The sequence below is a fragment of the Balaenoptera physalus genome (genome assembly GCF_965194825.1).
Source record: "Balaenoptera physalus genome assembly, contig: HAP1_SCAFFOLD_752, whole genome shotgun sequence".
Taxonomy (NCBI): Eukaryota; Metazoa; Chordata; class Mammalia; order Artiodactyla; family Balaenopteridae; genus Balaenoptera; species Balaenoptera physalus.
Window position 1 is genome coordinate 114,089 of NW_028126017.1, and position 24,323 is coordinate 138,411.

The 24,323-nt window shown below is 37.2% G+C and overlaps 1 protein-coding gene and 1 long non-coding RNA gene across 4 annotated transcripts in view; one reads left to right on the forward strand and one right to left on the reverse strand.

Annotated features, from left to right (window-relative positions):
* Positions 1 to 5,221: 5,221 nt before the first annotated feature.
* The window catches only part of LOC309653649 (V-type proton ATPase subunit B-like), a 248,640-nt gene continuing 229,538 nt past the window's right edge, over positions 5,222 to 24,323 (reverse strand). The window contains exon 3 of the mRNA XM_082478517.1: positions 5,222 to 5,280. Within this exon, the coding sequence (XP_082334643.1) occupies positions 5,237 to 5,280 (44 nt within the window). The 3' untranslated portion in view covers positions 5,222 to 5,236. The remainder of the gene's footprint in view (positions 5,281 to 24,323) is intronic.
* Positions 17,913 to 24,323, forward strand: part of LOC309653647 — a 42,199-nt gene continuing 35,788 nt past the window's right edge. For all 3 annotated transcript variants that reach the window (XR_014259313.1, XR_014259314.1, XR_014259315.1), the window contains exon 1: positions 17,913 to 18,200. This is a non-coding gene — a long non-coding RNA (uncharacterized lncRNA). The remainder of the gene's footprint in view (positions 18,201 to 24,323) is intronic.

The window sequence follows — 24,323 nt, forward strand, 5'->3', positions numbered from 1 at the left end:
GGTAATGTTAGACGAAAAGACTGGAAGATAAAAGTTTTTACTAGATCTTAGGGGTCATTTCAAAATAATAATTTGATCAGCCTCCCAGAAAGATACAGCAAGGCTAATTTTGAATGCACTTTAAAGTATGGCCTAAAATATATATGGAACAAAAATGTGTGGAATTTCAAGGAGAAATGGTTAAAGTTACAAGCATCATGAGAAATTTCTGTTACCTGGCTAAAGAGAGATGATCTGGGCGGGCCCACTTTAATTCCATGAGTGCTTCAAAGGCAGAGAGTTTTCTCTGACTGGTCACAGAAGAGGAAGTCAGAGACTCACGGGTGCAGGGGCCTCACGTGCTGGCTGCCAGGCTGTCGGTGGGCCTTAGAACAAGAATAGTCTCTGCCACCAGCCAGCAGGCAGGGAAACCTTAGTTCTGTAGCCACAATGTCCTGGACTGCCAACAACCTGAATGGGGCCCCAATGAGAACCCAGCACCTTGACGCCTTGGCTTAGCTTTGTGTGACTTTGTCTCACGGGTTATTGGGAAGATGATCTACATATAGGTCTGTGGCTCATTTCAAGTTAAATTATATTTGTGTGCATGGTCAGCGTCAGGGTTCATTTTTATTTACAAATGGGTATCCAGAATTTGTAGGAAAGACCATCCTTTCTTCATCAAATTATATCATCACCTTCATTTGTCAAAATATCAAATGACTGTATGTGTTATATGTGTTATATGTTGAACATGTGGGTCAGTCTCCACTGATCTGTTTGTCTGTCCTCATGACAGTAACACAGGGTCTTGTTTCCCGCAGATTACAGTTAAGTCGTGACCTCCAGCATTTTCTTTTTTGGAAAATATATCCATTTCCATAAAATTTGTCAAGTCAGCTTGGAAATTTCTACAAAACTGCTTACTGGGATTTTGATTACTTTGAATCTATAGATTGATTTGGGGATAACTGACATCTTAATGTTTAGTCTTCTAAGCCATGAACGTGGCATATATGACCCCATTTATATAGGCCTTCATTTATTTCTCTCAACAAAGTTTTGTAGGTTTAAGTGAACAGGGCTTGCACATATTTTGTTAAAATTATTCATAAGTATTTTTATACGATTTAAATGTTATTTTAAAATTTGATTTTCCAATATTTTCATTGCTAGTATACAGCATATATAGAAATACATAAATAATTGTATGATCAAGCCACCCAAGATGGCTCTTCTCTTGCTCGCTGTACAACCCCTGCCAGACCAGTCCTCCTTCATCTACACACTACTCACATCACCAACCTTCCCTCCTAATACACACTTGCCTCCGGCCCCAGCTAGTGATTGTTCTAATCTTTAGATCAGAGCATCTCCACCGTGATAGCTTATCAAAGGGATAGTGAGGGACGTGCCCCTCTGCTTGTTTCCCTGGTAATCGATGAGCCAAGCTGATGTCAATTCCCCCTTATAACCGGTAACCTCCCCGAGCCCTGGGAGCAAAGACTACTACCATGTCCTGCCCGCTGTCTGCCGCACAATGTGGAGTGTTGCTCCAGGATGTGTAAGCTTCTCCATCCATTACACCATTGATGTCTATGTCGCTGACTCCAGGCTCTTTCTTCGGTCTCGAGGCTGGGCAAATGCAGGGCTTGCAGGCCTGTAGGGTGCAATGCAACAGTAATACATAGGGGAATGTATAGTTTTGTATTTACAGAAAAAATTCTGTGCATACTATATGTAGCATACATAGAAATCATTTGTGTATAAATATAAATAGAAATGCATTCGATTTTTGTATATTGACCCGTATTCAACTGCCTTGCTAAATTTACATATTAATTCTATTTTTGTGTGTGTGTGTGTTTTGAGCACTTAGAGTAAATCTAATTGCTTTTTTCAACATCTTTATTGGAGCATAATTACAAGGTGTTAGTTTCTGCTGTATAACAAAGTGAATCAGCTATATGTATACATATATCCCCATTTCCCCTCCCTCTTGCATCTCCCTCCCACCCTCCCCATCCCACCACTCTAGGTGGTCACAAAGCACTGAGCTGATCTCCCTGTGTGATCCAGCTGCTTCCCACTAGCTATCTATTTTACATTAGGTAGTGTATATATGTCCATGCCACTCTCTCACTTCGTCCCAGCTTACCCTTCCCCCTCCCCATGTCCTCAAGTCCATTCTCTACATCTGTGTCTTTATTCCTGTCCTGCCCCTAGGTTCTTCAGAACCTTTTTTTTTTTTTTCAGATTCCATGTATATGTATTACCATATGGTATTTGTTTTTCTCTTTCTGACGTCACTTTGTATGACAGACTCTAGGTCCATCCACCTCACTACAAATAACTCAGTTTTGTTTCTTTTTATGGCTGAGTAATATTCCATTGTATATATGTGCCACGTCTTCTTTATCCATTCATCTGTTGATGGACACTTAGGTTGCTTCCATGTCCTGGTTATTGTAAATAAAGCTGCAATGAATATTGTGGTACATGACTCTTTTTGAATTATGGTTTTCTCAGGGTATATGCCCAGTAGTGGGATTGTTGGGTCGTATGGTAGTTCTATTTTTAGTTTTTTAAGGAACCTCCATACTGTTCTCCATAGTGGCTGTGTCAATTTACATTACCACCAACAGTGCAAGAGTGTTCCCTTTTCTCCACGCCCTCTCCAGCATTTATTGTTTGTAGATTTTTTGATGATGGCCATTGTGACCAGTGTGAGATGATATCTCATTGTAGTTTTGATTTGCATTTCTCTAATAATTAATGATGTTGAGCATTCTTTCATGTGTTTGTTGGCAATTTGTGTATCTTCTTTGGATAAATGTCTATTTAGGTCTTCTGACCATTCTTGGATTGGGTTGTTTGTTTTTTTGGTATTGAGCTGCATGAGCTGCTTGTAAATTTTGGAGATTAATCAATCCTTTGTCAGTTGCTTCATTTGAAAATATTTTGTCCCATGCTGAGGGTTGTCTTTTCATCTTGTTTATGGCTTCCTTTGCTGTGCAAAAGCTTTTAAGTTTCATTAGGTCCCATTTGTTTATTTTTGTTTTTATTTCCATTTCTCTAAGAGGTGGGTCAAAAAGGATCTTGCTGTGATTTATGTCATGGAGTGTTCTGCCTATGTTTTCCTCTAAGAGTTTCATAGTATCTGGCCTTACATTTAGGTCTTTAATCCATTTTGAGTTTATTTTCGTGTATGGTGTTAGGGAGCATTCTAATTTCATTCTTTTATATGTAGCTGTCCAGTTTTCCCAGCACCACTTATTGAAGAGGCTGTCTTTTCTCCACTGTATATTCTTGCTTCCTTTATCAAAGATAAGGTGACCATATGTGCGTGGGTTTATCTCTGGGCTTTCTATCCTGTTCCATTGATCTATATTTCTGTTTTTGTGCCAGTACCATACTGTCTTGATTACTGTAGCTTTGTAGCATAGTCTGAAGTCCAGGAGCCTGATTCCTCCAGCTCCATTTTTCTTTCTCAAGATTGCTTTGGCTATTCAGGGTCTTTTGTGTTTCCATACAAATTGTGAGATTTTTTTGTTCTAGTTCTGTGAAAAATGCCAGTGGTAGTTTGATAGGGATTGCATTGACTCTGTAGATTGCTTTGGGTAGTAGAGTCATTTTCACAATGTTGATTCTTCCAGTCCAAGAACATGATATATCTAGAGTAATATAATTATATATATATGTATTATATATATAATATATTAGAGTTAGATATATTTATAAATATATAATATATTATAATTATGTTATTTATATAATAAATATAAAATAAATACATTTATATTATAATTATATATTTATAAATATATATTATATAATATATATTTTTTATATATATAAAAATATATATACTTTGTGGTATAAAATTTGTTAAATCAGTCAGAAAATAACTACCTATAAGGAATAGATTTATAATTTAACTACATTAAAATGTAAAAGTTCTGTACATTAAAACACTATTTAAAAATTGAAAGATAAAGTAATGAGTGTCAGAGAATATTTTCTAAAGATATAAACAATAAAGGATTAAAATGTATATACATATATATTTTTAAATTTAAACATATAATTTTAAATCTCTTTGATTCAATAGGAAGGCAGGCAATGTATAGAAAATAGGTGATGCTTCATAATAGAGAAAATAAAAATGGCCAAAAAGATATGAAAATTTACTTAAAATCATTATTATTCAAGTAAGTGCATATTAAACTATGGTGAGATACCACTCTATCCCCTCAGACTGGCAAACATTAAAAACCTTTAGAGTTATGAGTGTTGTTGAGGATATGTCACAACAAGAACTCATTCAGCACTGGAGGCCGTGCATATTAATCCGTCCCTTTGGAAAACAAGTTGTTATTAAATGGTAAAGTGGTGATATTCCTATCACCACCCCTAGAATATATAACTTTGAGAAGCTCATGCGCACATGAACCATGACAGTATGAACAAGATTGTTGATAAAAGCAAGCATAGTAGTCCCAAATTAGAAACAACCCAAGTATTCATGAATAGTAAAATGGATAAATATGCTGCAGTAGAGTCATACAATGGAAATATTCCACAGAAATGCAAGTAAACAAACTAGAGCTCCATACAACAACATTGACGAATCTTACAAAAGGTTGAACAGAAGAAGGCATAAAAAAGTAAATCTATGATTCCATAGATTCCATTTATATGCAACTCAGAAATAAGCAAAACTAACTTGTATTGTTTAGAGATGTAAACATAGGAGATAAAATCATAAAGCAAAGCAGAGAAATGATCACTATGACAATCAAGATTGTGATTGCACATAAACTGGAGCAAGAGGGTTTTGATCATGAAAGAACACTCATATTCTTTTTGGGGACCTGCAATTTTTAATTTATTAAGCTGGGTAGTAATTACATTAGTGTTTGCTTTATAATACTTTGTTAAATTGTACATTTATGTTTTGTTTGCTTTTGCACATACATTGTGTTTAACAATAAAAATTTTAAAATTATATATTACTTATATGTTGTAAAAAGATTTACCACAAAATTCAACAGTTTAAGTAGGCAAATACTTATTATCTCACATACTTTCTGAAGGCCAGGCCTTTGTGAGTATTTTAGCCGGGTGGCATTGGGGTCAAGCCATTGGCCAGGGCTGTAGTCATATGGCTTGACTGGGGCCAGAGGATCCACTTCCATGAAAGTTCACACACATGTCTGTTGGTTGGGGGCCTCAGCTCCTTACCATCTGGGCCACTTCACAGGGCTGCTTGAATTTCCTTACCACATGACAGCTGACTTCCTCCAGAGTGAATGATTCAAGAGAGAAAGAGAAGAGGGCAATGCCTTTCATAACCTAGTATCAGAAGTCAAACACTGTCACTTTGCCACATTCTATTCATTAAAAGGAAGTCATTAAAGTCCAGTCCATGATGAAGATAGAGGAATTAAACTCCATCTCTTCAAGGGAACGGTATCAGAGTATTTGTGGACATATTTTAAATCACCATAAATTTTATCAGAAGTCTACTATAAACAAATTCAATGTAGAGTACCTATATTAGGAAAAGTATTTGCAACATATAGGAAAGCAAAATGACTTAATCTATTATAAATGAGGATAAGAACTCAATATACACAATGAAAAAAGACATGAAAAAATTCTAATGAGCATATAAGAGGAAAAATATAAACATTGCTAGTGAAAATGAAAATCTGAGTTTTTACAGCTTTTCTGGAAGAAATGTCACATATATTGTATATTAGTGTGGAGACTTAAACCACTTAATATACGAAGAATTTATTTCTTTAAAAGGGAATAAAGACACAGACCTACTAGAGAATGGACTTGAGGATACGGGGAGGGGGAAGGGTAAGCTGGGACAAAGTGAGAGAGTGGCATGGACATATATACACTACCAAACGTAAAATAGTGGGAAGCAGCCGCATAGCACAGGGAGATCAGCTCGGTGCTTTGTGACCACGTAGAGGGGTGGGATAGGGAGGGTAGGAGGGAGGGAGATGCAAGAGGGAAGAGATATGGGGACATATGTATATGTATAACTGATTCACTTTGTTATAAAGCAGAAACTAACACACCACTGTAAAGCAATTATACTTCAGTAAAGATGTTTTTTAAAAAAAGGGACCAATATGTATAAAATATGTATGGAGATGTTTATTTTACATTATTTGTAGAAGAAAAAAGCTGAAACAAATTGAATGACCAATAAGTACAGAAATGTTTGAATACATTATGACACATCCATGATGTGAAAACATTTTTTAAACTTTCTATTGACAAATAGTGTACATACAGAAAAGTGCAATATTGCATGCATAAAGCCCAAAGAAATATCACTATCTGATCATACTCATGATATCAGCATTCTAATCAAGAAAGAGAACAATGCCAGGACCCCCAAAGCCCTCTCAGCTTCCTTGTAGTCTCAAACTTCTCTGAGTAACCACTATCCTGACATCTGAGAACATAGATTAATGTTGCTTTTTTTGGTACTTAGCATGCGTGAAATCATATAGTATGTTATGTGGTATATTATATAGTTGACGCTTGAACAACACTGCTTTGAACTGTGGATTCACTTATATGTGGGTATTTTTCAATAGTAAATAGTATAGTACTACACAGTCGGTGGTTGGTTGAATCTGCAGATGCAGAGGAACCAGGGATATGGAGAGTTGACTATAAGTTATACATGGGTTAACTCCCATGTTGTTCAAGGGTCAATTGTAGTTTTATTTTCCTTTGTATTGTATTTGTCAGATTCATCCATACTACATGTAGTTATAGGTAATTGATTCTCATTGCTGCATCGTACTTTATTGTGTCTCAACTTATTTATCCACAACAGTTTTAACAGGTATTTAGTTTCCAGCTTGGGACTATTATGATTAGTGCTATGAATATTCTAGTACATGTCTTTTGGTAAATAAATGTGCATATTTCTGATAGATATATACTTAGGAGCAGAATTGCTGGGTCATAGGATATGCATGTGTTTGGCTTTAGTTGACTCTGCCAAACAGTATTCCAAAGTGGTTGGACCAATTTATGCTCCCAGTAAGAGTGTATGAGATTTGCTGTTGTTCCACATTCATACCAACACTTGCTTTTTCCATGTTTTAGATTTCAGCTTTTGGATGTGCGTCATGAAGTGGTTCTCATATATTTTCTTCTAGAAGCCTAATTGTTTTTTCTTCACATTTAGGTATGCAATCCATATGGAATTGATTTTTATGTATGGTATGAGGTAAGTGTCAGGTCACATTTATTTTTTCATATGGATATTCAATTGACCCAGCATCACTTGTTGAAAAGATCCATCTTTACCGTGCTATTTTGATGATGATAGCTTTTTAGTATCGTTTGAAATCAGGGACCATGATACCTCCAACTTTGTTTTCTTTATCAAGGTTGTTTTGACTATTTGGGTCTTTTGTGTGGAAAGATACACTGTGTTCATGAATTGGAAGAATTAATATTGGTAAAAATGACCATACTACCCAAGGCAATCTGCAGATTCAGTGCAATCCCTTTCAAAATACCAACAGCATTTTTCACAGAACTGCAATAAATTATTCTAAAATGTGTATGAAAACACAGAAGACACAGAATAATCAAAACAATCTTGACAAAGAAGAACAAAGCTGGAGGTATCATGCTCCCTGATCTTAAACTATACTACAAAGCTACAGTCATCAAAACAGTATGGTACTGACACAAAAATAGACACATAAATCGTTAGAACAGAATAGAGAGCCCAGAATTAAACCCACACTTATATGGGCAATTTCTCCATGCCAAAGTAGGCAAGAATATACAATGAGGAAAAGATAGTGTCTTCACTAATTGGTGTTGGGCAAACTGGACAGCTCCATGAAAAAGAATCAAACTGGACTACTTTCTCACACCATAAAAAAAAAAAAAACCCAAAAAACTCAAAATGGATTAAAGCCTTAAACGTAAGACCTGAAAACATAAAACATCTAGAAAAACATAGTCAGTACACTCTTTGACATTGGTCTTAGCAATATTTTTTTGGATATGTCTTCAGGTAAGGGAAACAAAAGCAAAAATAAACAAATGGGACTACATCAAACCAAAAAGCTTTTGTATAGCAAAGGAAACTTTTAACAAAATGTAAAAACAGCATGCTGAATAGGAGAAGGTATTTGCAAATGATATCCAATAAGGGGTTAATATCCAAAATATACAAAGAACTCATATGACCCAAAAGATCTCATATAACCCAATACCAATTGAAAAATTTGCAGAGGACCTAAATAGACATTTTTCCAAAGACATACATATGGCCAACAGACACATGAAAAGATGTTCAGCATTACTAAATATCAGGGGAATGCAAATCAAAACCACAATGAGATATCACCTCACACCTGTCAGAATGGCTATTACAAAAAGACAAGAAATAACAAGTGTTGGTAAGGATGTAGAGAAAAGGGAACCCTTGTGCACTGTTGTTGGTACAAATTGGTGTAGCCACTATGGAAAACAATATGGAGGTTCCTCAAAAAGTTAAAAATAGAACTACTATATGATCCAGCAATTCCACTTTGGGTATTTTTCCAAAGAAGACAAAAACATTAATTAGAAAAAATATATGCATCCCTATGTTTATTGCAGCACTACTTACAAGAGGCAAGATATGGAAACAACCTAAGTGTCCATCGATAGATAACTGGATAAAGATGTGGTATATTATACACAGTGGAATATTACTCAGCCATAAAAAAGAATGAGATCTTTTGTGATTTCAATGTGACATGGATTGACCTAGAGGTTATTATGCTAAGTGAAATAAGTCAGGCAGAGAAAGAAAAATGATGTATGATTTTAACTTATATGTGGAATGTAAAAAACAAAGCAAATGAACAAATGAACAAAATAGAAACAGTCTCTTAGATACAGAGAAGAAATAGTGGTTGCCATAAGGTAGGGGGTGGGGGGTTGAGTGAAATAGGTGAAGGAGATTAAGAGGTGTAAACTTCCAGTTACAATATAAATGAGTTGTGAGGATGAAATGTAGAGCATGTGGAATATAATCAGTAATATTGTAATCTCTTTGTATAGTAATGTATTGTAACTAGATTTATCATAGTAACATTTTCTAATGTATAGAAATATTGAATCACTATGTTGTACACCTGGAACTAACATAGTGTTGTAGGTCAATTATACTTCAATTAAAAAAAAAAAACTAGTTCTTTGAAAAGATCAATAGAGCTGATGAGCCTCTAGCCAGGCTAACTAAGAAAAAAAGAGAGAAAATACAAATTAGTAACATCCAAAATAAAGGAGGGACATTACTACAGATCCCATGGATAGTAGAAGGATAATCAAGGAATACTATGAACAACACTATGGCCACAAATTTGATAACCGAGATTAAATGGAGTAATTCCTTGAAAGACACATTTGCCAAAACTCACACAAGAAGAAAGAGATGCTGAATAGGCCTGTATCTATTAAATAAATTGAATCAACAATTAATAACCTTCCAAAACAGAAAGCAGCAGGCTCAGATAGGTTCACTGGTGAATTCAAACATTTAAGGAAGAAATTATGCCAATTTTATACAATCTCTTCCAGAAGATAGACACAGAGGGGAGACCTCCTAACTCATTATATGAAGCCAGCATTACCCTAAAACCAAAACCAGATAGTCTTTAAAAGAAAACTACAGACCAATATCTCTCATGAACACAAATGTAAAAATCCTCAACAAAACATTAGCAAATCAAAACCAAAAATGTATGAAAAGAATTATACACCATGACCATGTGAAATTTATCCCAGGTGTGCAAGGTTGGTTTATCATTTGGAAATTCATTAATGTAATCTATCACATCAACAGTCTAAAGAAGAAAAATCACATGATCATATCAATAGATACAGAAAAAGTATTTGACAAAATCCAATACTCATTCTTGATAAAAACTCTTAACAAACTAGGAACAGAGGGGAACTCTCTCAAACTGATAAAGACCATCTATACAAAATCGATAGCTAACATTATACTTAATGATGAGAAACTAAGCTTTCCACTAAAAGCAGGAACAAGGCAGATGTCCTCTCTCACCACTCCTTTTCAACATCAGACCAGAAGTTCTAGATAACTCAATAATACCAAAAAAGGGAAATAAAAGTTATACAGAGTGTAAAAGAAGAAATAAAACTATCTTTGTTCATGGATGACATGATTGTCTATATAGAAAACTCAAAAGAATTAACAAAAAATTTTCTGGAACTAATAAGTTATTACAGCAAATTTGAAAGATGTAAGGTTAATATACAAAAGGTTAACACTTTCCTTATCCCAGCAATAAACAAGTAGAATTTTAAATTAAAAACATATTGCCATTTACATTAACACAAATACTTAGGTGTAAATCTAACAAAATACATACAAGATCTATATGAGGAAAACTACAAAATTCTGATGAAACAAATTTAAAAAAGAACTCAATAAGTATAGAGATATTTCATGTTCATGGATGGGAAAACTCAATTTTGTCAAGATGTTGGTTCTTCATAACTTGATTTATAGATTCAATGCAATCCCTATTAAGATGACAGCATGTTATTTTGTGGATGTCAACTAAGTGATTCTAAAGTATATCTGGAGTGGCAAAAGACCCAGAATAGCCAGTATTGAAGGAGAAGAACAAAGCAGAAGGACTGACACTGCCTGACTTCAAGACTTACAATAAAGCTATAGTAACCAAGTGTGGTGTTGGTGATAGAACAGTTAAATAGACCATTGCAACAGAATAAAGAGCCCAGAAAGAGACTCACATAAATATCACTATATTTCTGTGAAAATATCACTGATCTTGATGAAATACAACGGTAAAATGGAGAAAAGACACTCTCTTCAACAAATGGTGCTGGAACAACTAGACAGCCACATATTAAAAAACATAAGAATCTAGAGACAGACCTTTCAAAAATATTAACTGAAAATGGATGATAGACCTTAATATAAAATGCAAAATTATAAAACTCCTAGGAGTTAACACAGAAAAATTCTAGATGGCTTTTGGTATGGTGATAACTTTTTAGATACAACACCAAAGGTATGGTCTGTGAAAGAAATCATTGATAAGGTGGACTCATAAAAATTAAAAAAAAGAAAAACCTTCTGCTCTGTGAAAGACACTGTCAAGAGAATAAGAAAACAGCCACAGACTGCGAGAAAATATTTGCAAAAGATTTATCCAATGAAGGACTGTAATTCACAATATACAAAGAACTCTTAAAATTAAATAATAAGAAAATGAACATCCTGATTTAAACATGGGCAAAAAACCTGAACAGATACATCATTGAGGAAGATAAACAGATGACAAAATAGCATACAAAAAATGCTCAACATTATATGTCATTAGGAAATTGCAAATTAAAAAAATAGTAAGATACCACTACACACCTATCAGAATGGCCAAAATCTGTAACACTGACAACACCAAATGCTGATAAGGATGTGGAGCAAGAGGAACTCTCATTCATTGCTAGTGGGAATGCAAAATGGTACCACCACTTTGGAAGACAGTTAAGCACTTTCTTACAAAACTAAACATACTCCTACCATATGATCCAGCAATTGCACTACTTGGCATTTACCCAAAGGAATTGAAAAGTTATGAACCTGCACGTGGATGTTTATAGCATCTTTATTCATAATTGCAAAAACTTAAAAGCAACCAAGTTGTCCTTCATTAGGTGAATAAATAAATAAACTGTGAAACATCCAGGCAATGGAATATTATTCAGCACTAAAAAGAAATGAGCTTTCAAGCCATGAAAAGACATAGAAGAAACTTAAATGCCTATTACTAAGTGAAAGGAGACAATCTGAAATGGCTATGCACTGTATGGTTCCAATATATGAAATTTTCTCAGGGAATACGCCCAGTAGTGGGATTGCTGAGTCATATGGTAGTTCTATTGTTAGTGTTTTAAGGAACCTCCATATTGTTTTCCATAGTGGCTGTATCAAATTATATTCCCACCAACAGTGCAAGAGGGTTCCCTTTTCTCCACACCCTCTCCAGCATTTATTGTTTGTAGATATTTTGATGATGGCCATTCTGACCAGTGTGAGGTGATACCTCATTGTAGTTTTGATTTGCATTTCTCTAATGATTAGTGATGTTGAGCATCATTTCATGTGTTTGTTAGCAATCTGTATATCTTCTTTGGAGAAATGTCTATTTAGGTCTTCTGCCAATTTTTGGATTGGGTTGTTTGTGTTTTTGTTATTGAGCTGCATGAGCTGCTTGTGTATTTTGGAGATTAATCCTTTGTCAGTTGCTTCATTTGCAAATATTTTCTCCCATTCTGAGGGTTGTCGTTTCGTCTTGTTTATGGTCCCTTTTGCTGTGCAAAAGTTTTTAAGTTTCATTAGGTCCCATTTGTTTATTTTTGTTTTTATTTCCATTTCTCTAGGAGGTGGGTCAAAAAGGATCTTGCTGTGATTTATGTCATAGAGTGTTCTGCCTATGTTTTCCTCTAAGAGTTTGATAGTGTCTGGCCTTACATTTAGGTCTTTAATCCATTTTGAGTTTATTTTTGTGTATGGTGTTAGGGAGTGTTCTAATTTCATTCTTTTACATGTAGCTGTCCATTTTTCCCAGCACCACTTATTGAAGAGGCTGTCTTTTCTCCACTGTATATTCTTGCCTCCTTTATCAAAAATAAGGTGACCATAGGTGTGTGGGTTTATCTCTGGGCTTTTTATCCATTGATCTATATTTCTGTTTTTGTTCCAGTACCATACTGTCTTGTTTACTGTAGCTTTGTAGTATAGTCTGAAGTCCAGGAGCCTGATTCCTCCAGCTCCGTTTTTCTTTCTCAATATTGCTTTGGCTATTTGGGGTCTTTTGTGATTTTATACAAATTGTGAAATTTTTTGTTGTAGTTCTGTGAAAAATGCCGTTGGTAGTTTGATAGGGATTGCTTTGCATCTGTAGATTGCTTTGGTTATTATAGTCATTTTCACAATGTTGATTCTTCCATTTCAAGAACATGGTATATCTCTCCATCTATTTGTATCATCTTTAATCAGTGCCTTATAGTTTTCTGCATACAGGCCTTTTGTCTCCTTAGGTAGGTTTATTACTAGGTATTTTATTCTTTTTGTTGCAATGGTAAATGGGAGTGTTTCCTTAATTTGTCTTTCAGATTTTTCATCATTAGTGTATAGGAATGCAAGAGATTTCTGTGCATTAATTTTGTATCCTGCTACTTTACCAAATTCATTGATTAGCTCTAGTAGTTTTCTGGTAGCATCTTTAGGGTTCTCTATGTATAGTATCATGTCATCTGCAAACAGTGAAAGCTTTACTTCTTTTCCGATTTGGATTCTTTTTATTTCTTTTTCGTATCTGATTGCTGTGGCTAAATCTTCCAAAACTATGTTGAATAATAGTCGTGAGAGTGGACAACCTTGTCTTGTTCCTGATCTTACAGGAAATGGTTTCAGTTTTTCACCATTGAGAATGATGTTGGCTGTGCGTTTGTCATATATGGCCTTTATTATGTTGAGGTCAGTTCCCTGTATGCCTACTTTCTGGAGGGTTTTTATCATAAATGGGTGTTGAATTTTGTCGAAAGCTTTTTCTGCATCTATTGAGGTGATCATATGGTTTTTCTCCTTCAATTTGTTAATATGGTTTATCACATTGATTGATTTGCATATATTGAAGAATCCTTGCATTCCTGGGATAAACCCCACTTGATCATGCTGTATGATCCTTTTAATGTGCTGTTGGATTCTGTTTGCTAGTATTTTTTTTAAAAATAAATTTATTTATTTATTTTTGGATGCATTGGGTCTTTGTTGCTGTGCTCAGGCTTTTCTCTAGTTGTGGCAAGGGGGTCTACTTTTCGCTGTGGTGCGCGGGCTTCTCAGTGTGGTGGCTTCTCTTGTTGTGGAGCACAGGCTCTAGGTGTGCGGGCTTCAGTAGCTGTGGCTCGCGGGCTCTAGAGTGCAGGCTCACTAGTTGTGGCACATGGGCTTAGTTGCTCTCCATCACGTGGGATCTTCCCGGACCAGGGCTCAAACCCACGTCTCCTGCACTGGCAGGCAGATTCTCAACCACTGTGCCAACATGGAAGCCCTGTTTGCTAGTATTTTGTTGAGGATTTTTGCATCTATGTTCATCAGTGTCACATTGGTTTTTAAATTTTTTATTTCCTTGGGACTTCCCTGGTGGCACAGTGGTTAAGAATCTGCCTGCCAATGCAGGGGATGTGGGTTCGAGCCCTAGTCTGGGAAGATCCCACATGCTGCAGAGCAACTAAGCCTGTGCACCACAACTACTGAACCTGCACTCTGGAGCCTGTGAGGCACAACTACTGAGCCTGTGTGCCCCAACTACTGAAGCCTGCGCGCCTAGAGCCTGTGCTCTGCAATGAGAAGCCACCACAATGAGAAGCCCGTGCACCTCAATGAAGTGTAGCCCCCACTCGCCGCAAGTAGAGAAAGCCTGCACACAGCAACGAAGACCCAGTGCAGCCAAAAATAAATAAATAAATAATATGTGAATAAAATTTGTATTTCCTTAATGTCTGCTGTTGTTGAGAATCTTTTCATGTGCTTATTGGCCATTTATATACCTTCTTTGGAGAAATGTCTACTCAGATCCTTAGCCCATTTTAAATTGGATTATTTATTTGTTATTGATTTGTAAGAGAGTTCTTTATATATTCCAGATACACATCCCTAAGATGTGTTCTGTTTCCTCCAGCTCTGTTCTTCTTTCTCAAGATTGCTTTGGCTATTCAGGATCTTTTGTGTTTCCATAGAAGTTAAAAATTTTTTTGTTCTAGTTCTGTGAAAAATGCCATTGGTAATGTGATAGGGATTGCATTGAATCTGTAGATTTCCTTGGGTAGTATGGTCATTTTAACAATATTGATTCTTCCAATCCAAGAACAGTAGATCTTTCCATTTTTTTGTGTCATCTTCAGTTTCTTTCATCAACATCTTATAGTTTTTGGAATACAGGTCTTTTGCCTCCTTAGGTAGGTTTATTCCTAGGTATTTTATTCTTTTTGATGCAATAGTAAATGGGATTGTTTCCTTAATTTCTCTTTCTGGTATTTTATTGTTAGTGTATAGGAATGCAACAGATTTTTGTATATTAATTTTGTATCCAGCACATTACCGCTGAGGTCTAGGAATTTTCTGGCAGCGTCTTTAGGATTTTTTATGTATAGCATCATGTCATCTGCAAACAGTGACAGTTTTACTTCTTCTTTTCCAATTTGGATTCCTTTTATTTCTTTTTCTTCTCTGACTGCTGTGACTAGGACTTCCAATACTATATTGAATAAAATTGGCAAGAGTGGGCATCCTTGTCTTGTTCCTGAACTTAGAGGGAATGCTTTCAGTTTTTCCCTGTTGAGTATGATGTTAGCTGTGGGTTTTTCATATATGACCTTTATTATGTTGAGGTATATTCCCTCTATGCCCACTTTCTGAAGACTTTTTTATCATAAATGGTTGTTGAATTTTGTCAATTTTTTTCTGCATCTTTTGAGATGATCATATGGGTTTTATTCTTGAATTTCTTAATGTGGTGTATCACATTGATTGATTTGTGGATATTGAAAAATCTTTGAATCTCTGGGATAAATCCCACTTGATCATGATGTATGATCATTTTAATGTATTGTTGGAGTTGGTTTGCTAGTATTCCATTGAGGATTTTTGCATCTATGTTCATCAGTGATATGGGCTTTGTAATTTTCTTTTTTTGTGATAGCGTTGTCTGGTTTTGCTATCAGGGTGATGGTAGCCTCATAGAATGAGTTGGGAAGTGTTTCTTCCTCTGCAATTTTTTGGAATAGTTTCAGAAGGATATCTGTGAATTCTTCTCTAAATGTTTGGTAAAATTCACCTGTGAAGCCATCTAGTCCTGAACTTTTGCTTGATGGGAGTTTTTAAATTACTGATTTAATTTTATTACTGGTGATTGCTCTGTTCATATTTTCTATTTCTTCCTGGTTCAGTCTTGGGAGATTGTACCTTTCTAAGAATGTGTCCATTTCTTCTAGGTTGTCCATTTTATTGGCATATATTGAATAGTTGCCTGTAGTAGTGTCTTATGGTCCTTTGTACTTCTGTGTATTTTTCATTTCTAATTTTATTGATTTGGGCCCTCTCCCTTTTTTTTCCTGATAGGTCTGGCTAAAGATTTGTCAGTTTGTTTAACTTTTCAAAGAACCAGCTTTTAGTTTTATTAATCTTTTCTATTGTTTTTTTAGTCTCATTTATATCTGCTCTGACCTTTATGATTTCTTTCTTTGTACTAACTTTGGGTTTTGTTTGTTCTTTCTCTAGTTGCTTTAGTTGTAACACAAGGTTGTTTATTTGACATTTTTCTTGTTTCCTGAGGTAAGTTTGTATCACTATAAGCTTCCCTCTTAGAACTGCTTTTGCTGTGTCCCATAGGTTTTAGATCCTCATGTTTTCATTTTCATTTGTCTCTAGGTATTTTTTGACTTCCTCTTTGATTTCTTCAGTGATCCATTGGTTGTTTATTAGCATGTCATTTAGCCTTCACGTGTTTGTGTTTTTTGCAGTTTTTTTCCTTATAGTTGATTTCTAGCCTCATAGTGTTGTGGTCAGTAAAGATGCTTGGTATGATTTCAGTTTTCTTAAATTTACCAAGGCTTGCTTGGTGGGCCAGCATGTGATCTATCCTGGAGAACGTTTCATGTGCACTTGAAAAGAATGTGTATCCTTCTGCTTTTGTATGGAATGCTCTATAAATATCAATTAAGTCTATGTGGTCTAATGTGTCAGTTTCCTTTAGTACATTCACAATATTGTGCAACCACTACCTATAAGTTCCAAAACATTTGCATCACTGCAAAAAACACCACATACCCACTGCACAGTCACTTCCATTCTCCCCTATTCTAACTCCTCATAACCATCCATCTTCTGTGTCTATATGTTTACCTATGGATATTTCATATAAATGGAATTGTAAACTACATCATCTTTTGTGTATGACTTCTTTCATTTAGCATAGCTTTTATTTTTATTTATTTATTTATTTTGTTTATTTTTATTTTTGGCTGCGTTGGGTCTTTGTTGTTGTGCATGGGCTTTTCTCTAGTTGTGGCGAGTGGGGGCTACTCTTCGTTGCAATGCATGGGCTTCTTATTGTGGTGGCTTCTCTTGTTGTGGAGCACGGGCTCTAGGCATGCGGGCTTCAGTAGTTGTGGTGCACAGGCTTAGTGGCATCCATGGCACGTGGGATATTCCTGCACCAGGGCTCGAACCCGTGTCCCTGCATCGGCAGGTGGATTCTTAACCACCACACCACCAGGGAAGGCCCTAGCTAGCTTTTAAATATTCACCCACATTGTAGCATTTATGAATAATTCATTCCTTTTTATGGCTGAATAACATTTCATTGTATGTATATATTACAATTTGTTTATCCACTTATCTGTTGATGGACATTTGGGTTGTTTCCATCTTTTGGCTATTATAAATAATACTGCTGTAAAGATCTGTGCTCAGGTTTTTGTTTGAACCCCTGTCTACTATTAGTTTGAGTCTATAGTTAGGAATGGAATTGCTGGGTTGTATGGAGTTCTGTTTTTAACTTTTCAAGGAACTGTCAAACTGTTTTTACACAATGACTGAACCATTTTATACTCCCTACAGCAATGTACAAAGGTTCCAATTTCTGCACATCCTTACCAACACTTGTTATTTTTTTCTTTCTTTTTAAAAAAATTTTAGCCATCCTAGTGGGTGTGAAGTGGTATCTCACTGTGGTTTTGATTTTCATTTTCCTAATGACTAATGATGTTGAACAGTTTTCATGTTGGAGAAATGTCTATTCAAGTCTTTTGCCCATTTTTTTAATAGAGTTGCTTTTTGTTGTTGAGTTATGAAAGTTATTTATATATTCTGGATACCAAACACTTATCAGGTATGTGATTTGCAAATATTTTCTTCTATTCTATAAGGTTATCTTTTCACCTTTTGATAATCTCATTTGGTGCACAAAAGTTTTTAATTTTGATGAAGTTCAATTTTTTCATCCTCAATAATATTAACAGCTGATTTCTCATCGGAAACCATGGAGGCCAGATGCAGTAGTATTGCAGGAAAATCTGGCATAAGAGGATGGTCATGTCTCAGGTCTCAGGTGAGTTCCTGGTATGGGCTGCCAAGAAAGGATCCCTGGCTTCATGCAGGAAAGAATTCAAGAGCAAACCATAGTAAAGTGAAAGTGAGTTTATCTAAAGTGATACACCTTCAACAGACAGAACGCAGGCCATCTAAGAAAGTGAGAGTGGCCCCGAGGTATGGGGTTGTTAGTTTTATGGGCTGGGTAATTTCATAGACTAACAAGTGGGAGGATTATTACAACTGTTTTGGGGAAGAGGCAGGGATTTCCATGACATGGGCCACTGCCCACTTTTTGGCCTCTTATGGTCAGCCTTGGAACTGTCATGGCACCTGTGGGTGTGTCACTTAGCATGCTAATGTATTACAATGAGCATATAATGAGGCTCAAGGTCTACTGGAAGTTGAACCTTCTGCCATCTTGGACCTAATCAGTTCTAACCATTTTTTGTCATATCCCATTCTTCTCAATGGCTATGTCATTCTTTTAATGGTTGTGCCCTGCCTCCTTCCATCTTGTCTCAGTATGAGGATACATTCAAGTGCTGAGAGGAAAAAAAGCTTGTCAAATGAAGTATTCTATATCCAACAAAACTATCTTTCAAAAATGAAGAAAAATTAACATACTTTGAGCTATACAAAAACAAAGAATTCATTGGTAACAGACCTACCTCACTAAAGGGGTGACATTAGAAAAATGTCAGAGTAGATAGTTCCAGGGGCCTACGCCTCAATAGAAACACTGAAAAATCGAGTAAAAATGATAAGAATCAACTTAGTCAGAATTGTTGAAAACAGGTTTATAGCAACCAAGAGAAGGCTGAATCAAGAAAAAGTCAACTTTAAAATGGTAGGAAAGCATTGCAACATTTTTACTTGTACTTGACCTACACCCTTCATCAGCTTGGCAGCGGTCTTGAGTAAAGAAGCTTTCATTCCCAGCATGGGACCCTGGTCCCTGGTTCTAGAGGGAGCAGAGAAGCCCTTATTTGCAAAGAATTGTGTTTGTCTGCTTTGACCTGTCTTGGATACTACCTGAAAGACTGATAGAAGGTGCCTGTCTGTTTCATGTAATTTGGAATTCTCTCAGGCCAAAAAATTGGCTACACAGATGGCATTCCTCAGAAACATTGTAAAGCAAATGAACAAACTTCTTCAGCCCAGGGCAAAGGATTACAGTTGCGGAAAATAATAAATATACAAAAGCCTGGGAAGAAAAGCTAGGGAAAGACTTCCTTTGGGAAATGAGGGCTTTCAAAAGTGCCTGTGTATAGTGGGTAATTTGGAAAGACATGCATATAACCTAGGCATGACACATGCTCAGAAAAGACCTGAGAAGATTCTGAGCTTTCATCTCTGGCTGATCTCTAGGTTCAACACAAACAGGAAGTGAAGGTGAAGGCAGAGTTGTAATTGGCCTGGCTATGCAATAAAGGAGTGCCTAAACACAGAATCAATCTGAGAAAACTGGGAGTTTTTATTTTCCTTTTTTTATTCTTAGGCATTAGGGAACTTTTGGCTTCCTAGCAACTTTTCATACCCTTATGAACATCTCATTACCCAGTTTTTCCTTTTACACTATTTGGCTGGTCTATTGTTTGCCCCCACTATTATTCACTGCCTCAGGTCACTGCAAATTTAAACAATTGCCTGTAATTGTTCTTGACAAACACCCCCAAAGAAGGCTTTTCACACTGAGCTCTAAGGTCAAATAAAGTTAGTCCTCAAAGCAGGGTTTCCAGGGAACCACTGGTCAGATCAAGTAATGATAATTCTCTGGTAATGGAGCTTTGAAAAATCTCCAAACTTGTTCTGATCCTTCCAGTGGCTGGCAGGCTGCTGGTTTTCACTGTGATTGGGGGCTGTTAGTTTTCAAAGCTACCATGGATCTGGAGAGTGGAGGATGGAACTAGTGCAAGTTAAAACACAACAAAACAAACTTAAAAGTTTTTGCACAGCAAAGGAAAACATAAACAAAACAAAAAGACAAGCTATGGACTGGGAGGAAATATTTGCAAATGATGAGACTGACAAGGGCTTCATTTCCAAAATACACAAACAGCTCCTACAACTCAATAACAAAAAAACAAGCAACCCAATCAAAAACTGGGCAGAAGATCTAACTAGATATTTCTCCAAATAAGACATACAGATGGCCAACAGGCACAGGAAAAGACGCTCAACATCATTAATTATTAGAGAAATGCAAATCAAAACTACAATCACCTCACACCAGTCAGAATAGCCATCATTAAAAAGTCTACCAATATAAATGCTGGAAAGGTTTTGAAGAAAAGGGAAACCTCCTACACTGCGGGTGGGAATGTAAATTGGTACAGCCACTATGTAAAACAATATGGAGGTTCCTTAAAATACTAAAAATAGAGTTACCATATGATCCAGCAATCCCATTCTTGGGTATATATACAGAGAAAACTCTAATTCGAAAAGATGCATACACCTCAATGTTCATACCAGTACTATTTACAATAGCTGAGACATGGGAGCGACCTAAATGCCCATCGACAGATGAATGGATAAAGATGTGGTATGTATGTATATGTGTGTGTGTGTGTGTGTGTGTGTGTATATATATATATATATATACACACACACACACACATATACATACCTATAATGGAATATCACTCAGCCATAAAAAAGAGTGAAATAATACCATTTGCATCAACATGGATGGGCCTAGAGATTATCATACTAAGTGAAATAAGTCAGACAAGAGAGAGACAAATATCATATGCAATCACTTCATATGTGTAATCTAAAATATGATACAAATGAACTTATTTACAAAACAGAAATAGACTCACAGACATAGAAATCAAACTTATGGTTACCAAAGGTGAAAGTGGGGGGTGGGGAGGGATAAATTAGGAGTTTGGAATTAGCAGATACAAACTACTATATGTAAAATAGATAAATAACAAGGTCCTACTGTATAGCACAGGGAACTATATGCAATATCTTGTAATAAACTATAATGGAAAAGAAAAAAAATAAACTGTTGGAATGAAAAAAAGATAACAAAGTATTTTTACTGAGATTCAGTAATCTTCCTTGAATAGACAATCCTTGGCTTTCTGCAGATCTTTGCTTAATTTCCAGAGTTCTGAGAAAACATGATTGTGACAAATTTGGGGGCCAGTTTTCTCAGTTCTTTTATAGAAAAGGGAGTTTTCTGACATTCTTACTCTGCCATTTTCATTGATATCACTCATTCTCCTGTGTCCTTTCACTATGTTCCTATCAATAATCATTTCATTACTTTCTGGCACTATAGGATGTTCCAGCTCATTTTTTACTTGAACTCCCCCAGTATGGAATCAGCCACTATTCCAAGGAGGCTTTGTTCCTATTATTAAAACACACACACACAAAATATAAATTAGCTAAAGATACCCCTGTATATTGGTCGTTCAATAGTCTTTTTCAACATAGCAGGCTGACTTTTAGCTGAAAGTCCAGCAGCACCAAACTCAAATTTTTACATATACAATTGCCTTAAATATAGCCAAAATAAGTTTACTTTCACCTTTTGGAGACTGCCTGCTTTGCATGCCCCATGAAACTGCACCCAACATTAGCTAGCCATAGATAAGATGAATCCTGGGATATAAAAAGCCCCAAGCTGCTGCTGCTCTTTGGAGCTCTCTGAACCAGAGACTCTCCATCTTGCTGCTAAGCAACATCACCTAAACACCTCTCTAATTTCTCTCTCCCCCACGAGTTTCCTTGCCCTCTTCCCCTTCTGGGTGCTGGTGGTGCTGTCTCTGGAAGGTATTCTGTTGTGAGGGACTTTCTCTCTCGGGCAACCTCTCAAAGTAATGCCCAAATAAAGCTTGTCATGTGCTACTGCCATCCCATGGTTTTGTCTTTTCCTTGATCACCACTCCCCCCACCAATCTTCAAACTCATAACAAGTGGCACTGAATACAAAAATTTGGTTATGATCAAGGAATTGGTATGTGGTCTACCCAGTCAGTAGGACAATCAATTGGCAATTTGATCCTGAATAGTCTTAAGTGGTTGGGACTCAAAATTTGGAATGCCTCTGCAACAATTTGGTTGGAATCACTCCTCTGTACTGCTCTCTACATTTTTCACAGTCTCCTCCTCTGTCTCATTAGCCTGGCCAAGAGGTAGCACCAGTATCTGAGTGCACCCACACTATTAGAACTGACTTTTGGGGTTAGAAACACTGAGTCATCCAGAGACAGATGGTTAGCCCATCTGCCTGGGTCCCCCACTGGGCAGGCAGGGGACACTGTAAGACCTATAGGCTTGGATAGAAAAAAGGAGAGGGATGCACCCCTCTGGACTGAGGGTGGGCTCCCCTAACCCTGGCCCCATCACAGTAGAAGCTTCCCATAGTGGGTTGGTAGTTTGGAGTACTCTGAGATAAGAGAATGTCTTCATCCCGGTGACTGCTATGGCAGGTAAAGGAACTGATAAGGCAGAGGTGGATGCTGGATGTCAGGTGGGGAGACACCTTTGCAAGCAGCTAGCATGCCTCTTCTCTTGTGATAATCTATCATGCTGTTATGGATGTTGTCATTCTAGCCCCTCCCCAGTGCTTGGGCTGAGCTGGCTAAAGCATTACTCAAAGGACCAAAGTCAAGGAAGTTTATAGCCCAGCCCTTCCCAGGACCCTGAAGGAGGTAGACACCTTGCTGAGCAGATGATCCAAACCACAAGATATGTGTTAGGGCTTGCTCACTGCTGCTTCTCACCCAGGCACTGCCTGGAGAGGAGGCAAGATCCCAAAGTCCCAGGGCAGACCCAATGGAGGGGAGGACCCTGGGGAGACTGACTGGAGCCCTGGAGAGGAAGATGCAGCACAGTGTCCTCCTGATAGTGACTGGGATAATTTACCCTCTGCTTTGTTGGTAATCACCTGCAAAGTAATACAGACAGAGAAGACAAAAGGGAAGGGCCAAGGGGGGGCCTTCCCTTGTTTGAAGGAGGAGATACATTCACTCCCTTGTCCTGAGGCCCAGTCTCTCCTTTGAAAGACCCTGCCCAGGAACCAAATGAAAAAGGGCTTCCTGGCTGTCTAGAATGTATCTGGCGGGGAGCAAGATTCACCTAACAGGGGCTGCCATAGTATGGGATGTAAAATGGTATCCCAGTAAAGGATCCCACACAATTAGTGTGGAAGGTGGGAATGACCCTCAGAGGTGGCTTTGGACCCTGGTCCATATGTATTTTGTGGGTGTGGAGTTTTATGGCTTGTAAGGCCACCTGCCCTACATTAGGCCTCATAACAGCCTGGCAGATTGTCAATGGAAAACGTTAGCTGAGACCAAAGATCGCCTCTGCCAGTTGGGGACACTGGAGTGGGCCTGTCAGGCAACAGATGATGTGCATCATGATGATTTGGCAAGTTGAAAGAGGCTGAGTTGAGTCCTGAGTCCACCCAGTTGTTTCTCAGGGGTGCCCCCTCACAAATAAAAGTCCTCTTTACTGACAATGACGGTGAATGCTGAAACAATTCAAGAGGCCGTACCAGCCCTACACTTAATAGAAGCTCTTGAGAGACAAACTCAGAGTCAAGTGCCTGTTAATTCTACAGCAATATCCTGCCCGGCCTAAAAATTGCACCAACAGTGAGGCTGCCCCCATTCTAGTCCAAACAAGCCACCTACAACCATATCTAAATATGAACCCCAAGATGACAAGAGATATTGTGTTGGAACCTAAGGGACAGGGGTTGTCAGTTTGGATGATCTCTAGAAAAGCAGTTACAATACTAAGGTTAAGTTACAGTTGATGACAGGCATCACCTTTGGGTTCATCCCCACCTTCTGTGCCTAACCCTGATCTCTACCAGTGGCAGGGACCTACCCCACATAGGGATCCCACCATCATGGAAGCAGTCTCCTTCTGGCAAACAACCACCTACATTAACCGTGGTTTGAGCTCAAAAATAAACAATGCTGGTGGCTCTGTTGGACACAGATGTCCAAATCTCCCTATTCCCAGGAAGCACTCTTGCCCTAAAGGGACACCTCGAGGAGGTGACAGCCTTGGGAGGAGGATTGATAATGGTTAATTACCAACTTTATTAAAATTGGCCCAGTTTTGCTAAAAAGATGTTTCTATTCTTGTTTCCTCCAAGACGCCC